Below are 10,734 nucleotides of genomic sequence, written 5' to 3'. Positions count from 1 at the left end.
GGCCCCCCCCAGCCCGGACAGGCTGCAGCTGAGTTAGTCGTTCCCTGGAAGTTGACGCAGCGGCTTGTTACAGTCGAAGCTCTTTCCGCTAAGTAGTTACCTGCGGTTTCACTGGCATCTGAGCCGTCCCAGAGGACAAGCGAGTATTTCTGCCTCGTCAGACAAAATTAAACAAAAATGAACTGTTGATGCTGTAAAACTGAAATGACCCAAAGCAAAGCTCAGTCCTCCTTTGGTGTTTTTCCAGTCGGTTTGCAACTGTCATTTCCAGTATTACGCAAACCAAATGTGCTGTTACTGGTTTTATGACCATTATACAGCCAGAATAAAACACGTGGCTTTCCTTGACAGTTACTTGGAAATGCCATTTCCCAATAACTTCATAGTTGTTTGCAAAAATGCAGATGTGTAACTTTATATTTAATGGGAGCTATTGTTATCTGCCGTGCCCAGGAGTGCTACTTTTATATTACTTCAGACTTTGAACCAAGAACAAGTTCTTTGAAAGCTGATATAAACAACACTAGATTGCCCTGTTCAACTGAAAAGCCATCAAGTATGAACTTGTATACCCACAAGCTGAACTTCGCACCCAGCTTGTGAAAAATATGTTTTAAATAAAACTACATAAAGAAGCAAGAAATGAAAAATTAAGTCTCATAAAACTGTGTAAAAAAGAAGACTGAGTGGCAGGGAGCGTGGGGAAGGTCCTGGCTTCTATGAAAACTTTTACAGCATTTTCCTTTCTCCGGTATTGCTTTTAGTGGGCACAAGGGGGGTTATTCTTTTTTAGAACTGGAAAATAATTAATTTAGTGTTCTGGAAGTTGTGAAAGGAAGACTTAGGGACGAACTGATCTCCTGTTCAGGGGAGAAGAAAAGCAATAGATCATGTCAAACAGGCCACGATGCTTTAAATAACAGCGAGCATGGGGAGGAAGGCAGGCAGATGATCTGAGATTCACTATTAACAGGACAAAATAACACTAATTATACTTAATTAAATAAAGTAAGTATAAAATAAATATATTATTATTTTATATAATAGCAGCACAGGATAGGATGGTTTAGACATCAGGAAAACCTCAAATAGCCAGAACGTTCTGATTGTAAATTCTTGTGTGATATCTCACAGAGGAGTTTTGTAACGCTTAATATAAAGATTACAAAAACAGCAAAGCAAAGGGATTTTCAGCAATAGGAAATGCCATTTTTTTCCCCTTTGAATCTCTCTCATTTTCCTCGATTAGTCTCAGCTGAACAAATGAACATGCTGTGTGTGAAATTCAGTTAAACATACTTATCCATGTATACTAGCAACACGAGAATGTGGTTTTCTCCAAGCATCTACCCACGTGTCTCTGCTGTTCTTTGGATCATGTTCTAAGTGTCCTGGAGATTATAACAGAGAATGTGAAACTCATTGATTAGTGCATTTAAAAAAAAAGGTATGAATATGATGAAGTAAGTTTTTCCTGTTATTTTCACCCATTATGATGCCTTAACACAGCCAGTACAGAAGTGACTGCCATGTGGAGTAGAAATAATCATACAGCTTTAACCACCCGGCTTGGCCATCAGCAGCAATATAGCTGAGAGATGCTGAGCTACAAGCTCTGTCCTACACTGTAGTAAAGAAATTCTCCAAATGAAAAATTCAGAGGTGCCATCTTGTGGATGATGAAAAAAATACAACTAAGTAACAAATAGGCAGTATCTCACTTTTAATATAGTAAATATACAGTAACTTTGAATTACAAGATCACTTCCCAATGAAACTACTAGCAAAAACATCCACAGAAAGTTCAAATAAATAAGAACACGTGATTACCAACATCAAAAGCTGGGCTGCAAATTCTCAGTTAATAGAGTTCCAGTCTTTCCAGATAGAGTGGTCTGTTTAGTTATTTTTCAGAAGAAAACCCACTAATGCCAATGGGAGCAACAAAGACTCAATACATTTAAAATAAGGCAAAAAATAGTACATTATAGGCAATTTCATACTGTAGAAATTTCAACTATAATATCAGATCCAAAAAAGGTATCACATACTGACTGAAAAAACTCTGTCAAAATACTCTCAAACTTCCAACAAGATCCTTTAAATAGCAAATACAAGATGAAAGTTACCTCAAACAACAATAAATGGAACTCAGAAAGGACGCAAGCAATAACTGGATTCTGGCATAATAAAGCAGTCTGGAGTCAAACAAGACAGTTTAGATCAATGAAATAAGCATAACCATCCCCTGCAGCATTATACCCCTCTGCCGTCCTGTTGGGCACGGGTCAGCAGCAAAAAGCAGATGGGCACCGGCAGCACACGGGCACCGGCAGCACACAGGCGGTAGGGCCGGGAGCTACGGGGAGATGGGAGATGCCCCCTGGGAGAGGGGCATCGGTGGGAGATGAGAGCTCCCTACTTCTGGCAACCTGTTCATTCTAAGCTCAACTTTCTCAGAACGAATACTGCTGAGCCTTTTTGCCTCTGTGAGAAGCACTATCACCTCACGGCCCTGAATTCGTACCAGCAAACAATCTCTCATTTGGAACAAAAAATACAGTCCACCTTATCAGTCTTAACAAGTAGCCACCCCATGATTTAGGATACTGAACCAGCAGCAGGGATTGGTTTGAGTCTTCCTTGCAAGGCTCTTCCACTTGAGGAAGACGTGAAGCCCCTCTTCCCAGAACGGTATGCATTGCTCACACAGCGAAACCCCCCCCTTTGGAGCATGAATTCTGAGGAACTGCAGAAGCTTGATACCCGTACTGCTAACAGAATGAGGATCTGGAGGCATTGTGCAGAAACTTCAGAACTGCTGTACATAACCGAAAGCTACCACAAGGTGCAAGGGGGTGCGAGGGAGGTAAAACTGACCACAGTATTTCACTGCGGAGATGTAAGTAATGGAGAAAAAAGAAACATGTCAAGAGAAAAACAATATTGCTTTAAATTCTTCACGTTATGCATTAAAAATATAGTTTAGAATTACTAAGGAAAACAGTTTATACATATTGGAGTAAAATTCTGTTTCTTCACATCTTTGTAACAGGGTAATTTCGTTGAAAACAACAGAGCTGTTCAAAGTTTGTACTAGCATAACTGAAGTAGAATCTGGCTGTTTATTTAAAATGCAACCTGAGCGTATTTGTTCTGTAGACAGTACTGCAGAACATTAAACCTTTAAATCATCTAGAAAAAAATGTTGAATTATCTCACATCACAGTAAACTTGTTCTTCAAGAAGCATTGTCAATGCTAGGCTTAGACACACATATGATCATATTGCTAAACACAGTGAAAAAAAATATAAATAGCCACACAAACACGGAGCTGTGGAAGTATTTTAATTCCAAACTGAATGTATTTGATGGAATAAACTTTTCTGCGATATTCAGAAGTGCTTCTAAAGACAATATCCATCAATACAAAATGAAGGAAACATAAACCATAGTCCTCTTCATAAAAGGAGCTCTTTTTATCTATAGGCCCAGAACACAGTCAAGTTAAAATGGAAGCAAAAGTGCTGCAGGATAAAATCCAACCCTTGCAGGTCTGCTCACGCTAAGAACTGCTTGTTGAGGCAAACACAGAATTTCTATTTCTGTATGTGAACAAAGAAGACTCTGTAAGAAGTATCAAATCAATGAACGAAAATTAGACTTGTGTGGTTATCATGTGAGACAAACTTACTTGGCAAGATCACAGCCAGAGCTCAATGATGAACAAGTACTCAGACTTGTTTTACGTGGCATCACCATCTCCACCTGCTCAAATTCTCAGTTTCCAACAACAGACTGATGCCCATCAGATCACAAGCACTACATGAAAACAAAACTTTCCTAGGTCTGTAAGAAAAAAACTTTTCTCAGTGCCAATCACCTTTGCTCTGGTCAAAGCTGACTGAAACACTATTTATTTATTCTTTAAGAAGTGATCATGCAAAATGTGCCTGTATCTACATGCCCTCCTTATAACCTAGGAAAGCATCAATAGAGAGTAACATTTCAGAGGAAAATTTAGCATGCACTAATATTCAGTGCTATAATAACATGCTAAATTAATTACTGCATTTAATAGAATTTGTTTTAAAAAAATGCTATTCTCATTATTGACTCAATCCCACTCACCTAGCTTTTGGTGCTTATAATAGTGCACTAAACCAGTGTACTAAAATCGTGCGCTAAAGTAGTGCTTGTTGGCAAGAGCAGTCCTACTGACTTTCACTACTGTTAACGTGAATCAGGAAAACGTGAGTAATGAAGGCTTGCAGAATTTGGCCAGAGTTTGAAATTCTAGCACTGGATGCAAGAACCTTTCATCTAAAAAAAGCTGAAATACATGATGAGTCTGGAACAAAACAAAAGGATGAAATAGCAGCAATAGAATGTGCTGGTCCTCTGCAGCTGCTGGTGTTGAATGCCATCCTCTGAGTTTCACCACACCAATTTATTTGATCTTTGAGCATGTCAGATTAAGTTTCACTTCAATTGCATAGAGCTGAATGTACATGCAACTACAATTCATTTTAACTGTAACTTCACAAATACTGAATATGGAAATATAATACTGTATATCACATTTGTTTCCTTTATCAATTTAAAATTTCACATTTGGTCTCCAGTAGACTAGGAAAAAAACACTAAAAATATTTCTTAGACTATTCCTGAGCAATGTTTTTATGTACTGTAAAATACTCTAGTTTATTACTACATTTATTAATATTCTCACATTTTAAACTACATATAAATCCATGCTTTGAAATTTTACAAAGCTGAAAATCTGGTAGGCACAATGAAAGAATAGAAACAGCTAAGCATCTTAAAACCAAGATGAGCTCAACAGGAGAAGTGCAATTTAACTATATACATAATGTACTCTTTAGTATTTGCTACTTTTTCATTTTCTACCACAATGTGAAGGATCCGCTTGTAAAATCTGGTCCGTCAGACCTCAGCTCACTTCTCATAAACAGTTCACTGTGACTGGTGGCTGACGATGAAGTTAATGCTGCTCAGTGTTTCATTTTAAAATGAAAGTACAAAACATCCTCTAGAATTTCATCTTTAACAAGATCATGTCCCCAGCTGCTGTGATTGATTTGAAATTGTAACAGATGAACTGACACTTGAATACTCACTGAACTATCCTACATATTCTCTTGTATCTCACAGACACAAGAGAAAACAGAGGGTCCGAGGACAGGACCCACTCCTGGTCGTACAATTTCTTCTGTAGGGTAGTTCCTCATGTCACTTCACTAAACCTTGAAACAAGAAGCCAAGCTAACTGAAGTAGACTGGACCATGGGATAAGTAATAGTCATCTCGGGTGACTGAAAATAGGTATCTTTTGTATCAAAATATATCTTTCCTTGAACTTACAATAGCCTTTAAATTCATCCCCTAAGAGTCTATTTTTTATGTTTTGAGAGGCTACCAGTTCTGCAAATTAGGCCCCAGAGTCTCTAGTAATACCCTCATTTTGCATTAGTCATATATATCCATGTACAATTTGAAATTGGGTCATTTCCTCTAAATGACAAAAAGCATCAAGGCTTACAAAATGAACTTCAAGGAAAGCTGTCTGTAAACACAGTGAAGATTTCTGGGTATAAAAATATGCATTCCATTTTCTTAATCTGCCACTATTGAAGTGCTCCCTAATAATTTTTTGTCTTAAAAAGAATCCTTTCTGCATTAAAATATTTCAAAACATTATCTCCATTCTTCTTATCAAAAAAATATCTAATTCATCAAAAAAATCCAATTCATCATCTTCTGTGAAGAATTAGAGTTTGACTTTGCATAGATAAGCATGCTCCATTATTCTATAAAAACAGTTGAGCCCTTTTCCATCAGGAAACACCACGATCAAACCTGTCTCAGAAAATAGCACATCTGTTCAAGAAAAAGAGCATGGATCCTATTCTTTCAAATACACCAAGGTAAGCATAAGAAACGCCACAGACTTCAATGGATTTCAACCGGTGCAAAGAGGAGGACATGTTATAATTACATATTTTCTGAACTTTCATACTCTGCTATTGTTATCTTCACTGAGCAACTGTAAGTATTTTTGAGGAAAGACCAATGGAAGACACTTGCCTTCAGGGAAAAGATTTCCTGCTGGCCTTGCTGGCTTAAGATCAAATGTATTGAAATGAACAGTGCTGACTTAGAACCATGCATCAAGAACGTATTTTCTCAGGATCTTCCTATGAGGAAAACATGACCCTTCTGTGTTGGCCAAATGCTTTCTAGCAGTCAAGAAGCATCAACATTTACTAACTAATTTTTCTTCATATAAATTTGCGTGATGTTTGCTTTGTGCCATTTGTTTTTATTTTCCTGTCCCCTGTTGGTTTTTTAGAAGGAACATAATTGTTGGCATTGCCATTTTTCTTTGGATTTGTACACGCGTATGTTTTTAAGCCTTTGACGGGAGCAGCTGAACTGTGAAATACTGGGGTTTGCTTAGGGGCTCTGATATTACCAACACTTTGAATCTTAGAACTGTTCTCAGAGGGCTGCATATTGAGAAGCTGTTGCTTTGCAGTTGGTTTTTTTTTCAGTTCACTCCTTACTTCACCAGATTGTCTCTGAGAAGACACTGCACATCCCATTCTCTCAGGAAGTTTCAAGTGACCTGGATGAGAATATAACTGGCGACTTTCTTCACAGTATGAATCTCCCCTGTGACCTGAATAGCTTCTGGGCAGCTTTGTAACACTTTCTTGGGGAACCACTTGCTTGTTAGGCAAAGGGCTGAGCAATGCTTTGCCTTTGCCAGGGCTTTTTAGGGTACGGATGGAGCCGGGAGCAGTCTGTGGTCTGGCTTTGGCTGCCTTTCCTTTCTCATTCTGTACAGTCTGCATTTGCAGCCATTCCAGCTGCAAAAGGCGATCAATGTATTTCTCAAGAAATCCTGTTGGCTTTGGTCGAAATTCAGTTTTACCCTCTACATTAACAAAGATGGCCACTTGCTTCAAGTCCCACGAGTTGAAAGGGGGTGGGAGGAAGTCTGGGTAGTAATATTCTGATTCTTTAAAACCCGTATCAGGGACATGTTCCAAACAAACCGGATCAATTTCTTCAGCTCTGAGAATGAGTTCTGGTGGTGTGCAGGGAGATGGGGGAATGGGAATCCTTTCTGAATCAGAGAGATCACTGGCACTATCATCTTCAGCATCTTCTTTAATAATTTGTACTGATTCAAAATCAAGAAACATTTCATCTACAGATGGTTCTCGCCATTTAGAAGAGCATGGACCAGCTTCAGCAACATGTTCTTCATGATTCTTTTCCAACTGTTCTTTTTTACTGCCATAAAAATGTTGCATCGGGCCTTCTTTAACCCTACAGAAGCTACCTTGTGTGCTGCCCTTTATGCTAGGAGGGATCCTGTGCAGGAAAGATTCATTTTGCCTTCTTTCTGGGAGACTCATCTTTGGTCCTTGTACTCTGTGCAGCGATGTGCAAACACTCGTGATCCTGAATGAAAAGAAAGATCATATCCTGTTAGAATGATTAATGTCTTTGGAACAACAGTTTACAAAGGTCTTGCTACCTCCTTCAAGGACATGGATCTACACGAATGAAGCTAAAATTGGCATGGAAACGTAGTAATGAGGTAAAAGTAATATCTGCTGGCAGAGATAACACTGCCTACTACTGATTTTTTTTGTTTTATTTTATTCTGATTTTGCCTGAGAACTCACTAAGTTCCCATATTGATAACTTAAATTTGTTGTCCTCATAAATGCTGAATTCTGGGACCAGTTAAGCCAAAGGCAAAACACAGAAGCCATGATTTCATCACAAGCATTTTACATACCAGTTTGAAATGTCTACAAATTAAACAGACAATCTTAACACAAAATTACCTTTTTGACTGAGCATTGTCATCCAGCTGGTTTCTTCCCTTCTTAAAAATACTTGGTTGGTTACCATCTTGAGTCTCATGGGAAATCTGAAAAGATATGAAAGTATGTGATGTTATGAAGAAAGCTGACATAAACTAAGTACCCTTTTTCTGTTTAAAAAAAAAAAGAATTATTTACCTTTTCAGTGGAGCTTGATACATTTTTGCCTAATCTTCCAGGAGAAGTTTTCACATGAGAAATTGGTTTATTTAGTCCTTTGGTGCTCAGATGGCTTTTTCCATTACTGTAACTAACAAGGATTAAACAGAATGTCACATATAAATAGCAACATATACGATCATCAGAATAGAAATACAATAAAAGTTTAGAGTGCAATTCAGTTTAAAAAAGAGAGAGAGCTGATTGCAACTATTCTTAAAGTTCATCAGAACTATGCCATGGTCACTTTTTATTTTTTTGTACTACTAAGGCACTACTATATTTTTAATACTACCAATGCAAAAGTTAATAATTCAATCAGATGACATAATAATAGAACTTAACCCTCATATAGAATTCTCTATCAGAGAATCCCAAAGTTACTTTGGGGATTATAAATAGTAAATATTAGAGACTACATATTTAACTACTGTTTTCTATAGTAACTGGTATATGGTCCTACTGCAATTTAAAAAAAAAAATTATAAAGTACAGTATGAAGGCCACTGCAAACCAAATCTTGCTTGCCTTTCTCATTTGCATACTCTCAACAAAATTTAAACGATTATTCCTATGAAGTTAAGGAGTGGAAGTGGGCAGGGAGCATACAATCTATTCTGATATTAATACAAACTATTTCACAGCAAAGGCACAAACAAAATTCACCATTTCATCTTATACTGGGGTTGTGGAAATATTAGTAGGAGAAAAACTCATATGCAAGCAAATGGATGGCCTTACTGATCTGGACCGCTTAAAACTAAAATACGTATTTCCTCAATTAAATCAGATACATTTCTGTGTAAGCACACAGAATCATTAACTCTGTATTCTGTAAGAATCAGAAAACAGTGTTTGTTCTACAGACAAGAAATACTACTAATTTTAAAAAGGAAAGCTTTAAAATGTCATTTTAGAACAGGAATAAGCAAACTGTGCCCTCCCGGTCTAATCTAGTTTGACTGCAGTTCAGTTAATTTGTCAGGCTGTACATCTTGCTCGCAGTTTTTATGTCTGTATAGTCAGATTTTGTTTTAAAAACCATGATTTAACCAATTCAAGAGCTTACAAAAGAATGAAAATAAGCCTTGTGCCTCCAGCATTGATGCAGTCACCTCTGTCACTTTGTGACCTGCACGATCATACTGCACAATCATTTCTGTTGCTGTGGACAACCTGAGCAGTACAGCCATGCACTTATTAACGAATCTACAGTATTTAGAGGTTTCTGTAACTAGAAAGACAGAAAATAATTTCCTTACTTTACCATTCCTTTGTGGTTTTCATTGATTTGGCTTTCCTTTTTCTGTGTCTCTCTGTGCAGTAATAAGGGATATTCTTGAATGCCTGGTCCCATTATTACTCTTTTTAAAGGGTATCTGCACCTTTATTGTTACATAATCTTCAAACGACTCCAGTCTTTTGGGTTCGCAAGGCACAGCGTATCAAATGCAAACATCACCACGTCCTAGAGATGCAGTAAACAAACACCATGCGATTCCTCCCAACGTGATTTATTTTTAAAGCAGTAAGACAGACGTAATCAGCTACCAAACGGTACTGGAAAACACTGTCCCCTCCACCAGCGCCCGCTTAATGGGAACCAGCACCGTTCGCCTTACTACTGCCGATCCGCGCCGAGCTGTCATCGCCCTGGGTACTGAGAGGAGAGCCGAGCAGCGAGGGCAGCCGTGCTCCCCCTCCCAGGGGCACAGGCTGGCCACTAAAGCTGCAGAGCGCCCCGGGCCAAAGCCAGCCAGGGGGGACAGGCGCAGGCTTTGCTGTGGGAAGCCCTGCTGCTGCTGCAGCCACCGGGCACAGCCCGTCAGTCAGCCCCGGTACCGCATCAGTGCCGAGGGAGGCTGGGCCAGCCACCCCGCAAACCACCGAGCTCTTGCCATGAGGTTTACAGGCCTGTCCCTGAAGGACCGCTGGTAAAATACAGTTAAATATCTGAAGGTACAGCAGCATTAGAAGAGCTGCTTTTCATTGTGTAATGTGCTCGTCATCGTTTTGTTCCTCCTGCGCAGCATTACATGTATTGACTGGAGCCAAGTATCACAGTCAAACGGCTGTGGGTGTTTCTGCTCTTAATTTAACAAGAGCAGCTGATCAACCACCCACGTTCTGTGCATGTTGAGCTGTCTTTTTTGGGTCAGAAGATGCGCTCTTCCTATATTCATATATGCAAATTTTGTATCAGATACTTAATTTTTTTCTTTTTCTAAAACAAACCTGTCGGGACTCATAAACTCCTACCAAAAATACTCAGACCAGAATCTGTAGCATTCCTTTATTTTCCAGAAACCGCACTCCCGTACCAGGGTGCGCAGATACGATTTGCAAAAGGTGACAGATGACTAGCACCAGAACACCCCTCTTCACCCACCTTTAGTTTTGTTGCAGTGCTCTTTACATATTTACACCCCTATTCGTACCTGTATCTACCTACACTTGATCCCGTCCCATTCCCTGGTGGCTCCCTCCCCCCCGTCCCCTTGGCCGAGGAGGGAGCGCGGGGAGGGTGCCGGCTCCCAGGGTACCAGATCCCCGCGGACCGGGACCCTCGGGTTTCGGCACAACGCACCGGCGCACGCTGACGGGGCAGCTCACCACCTGAAAAGGGCCAACGCGACGCCGCACCGGCTG

At 39.5% G+C, this 10,734-nt stretch overlaps 1 protein-coding gene across 2 annotated transcripts; it reads right to left on the bottom strand.

Annotated features, from left to right (window-relative positions):
* Positions 1-2,365: 2,365 nt before the first annotated feature.
* On the bottom strand, positions 2,366-10,552 carry FAM217B (family with sequence similarity 217, member B). 2 transcript variants are annotated; one of them, XM_009326791.1, is made up of 5 exons: positions 10,475-10,552; positions 9,348-9,553; positions 8,065-8,176; positions 7,888-7,973; positions 2,366-7,495 (listed from the first exon to the last, which is right to left on the bottom strand). In XM_009326791.1, the coding sequence occupies exons 2-5, from the start codon at positions 9,440-9,442 to the stop codon at positions 6,304-6,306; spliced, it is 1,485 nt and encodes a 494-aa protein (XP_009325066.1). In that variant the 5' UTR covers positions 9,443-9,553; positions 10,475-10,552; the 3' UTR covers positions 2,366-6,303. The 2 variants fall into 2 exon arrangements, with proteins under 2 accessions (XP_009325066.1, XP_009325065.1); XM_009326790.1 differs by lacking the exon at positions 10,475-10,552 and having other exon boundaries at positions 9,348-9,767.
* Between the last annotated feature and the right edge of the window lie 182 nt (positions 10,553-10,734).

This window comes from Pygoscelis adeliae, unplaced genomic scaffold (assembly GCF_000699105.1).
Source record: "Pygoscelis adeliae isolate BGI_AS28 unplaced genomic scaffold, ASM69910v1 Scaffold286, whole genome shotgun sequence".
Lineage (NCBI taxonomy): Eukaryota > Metazoa > Chordata > Aves > Sphenisciformes > Spheniscidae > Pygoscelis > Pygoscelis adeliae.
This window is presented reverse-complemented; position numbering and strand designations above follow the sequence as displayed.

Excerpts from the sequence above, each read along its gene's own strand:
- FAM217B (XM_009326791.1), bottom strand. The coding sequence starts at position 9,442 with ATGGGACCAGGCATTCAAGAATATCCCTTATTACTGCACAGAGAGACA. Across the intron at positions 8,177-9,347 it reads AACCACAAAGGAATGGTAAA|TTACAGTAATGGAAAAAGCC; the intron begins GTAAGGAAATTA and ends AATCCTTGTTAG. Across the intron at positions 7,496-7,887 it reads GACAATGCTCAGTCAAAAAG|GATCACGAGTGTTTGCACAT; the intron begins GTAATTTTGTGT and ends CTTTTCATTCAG.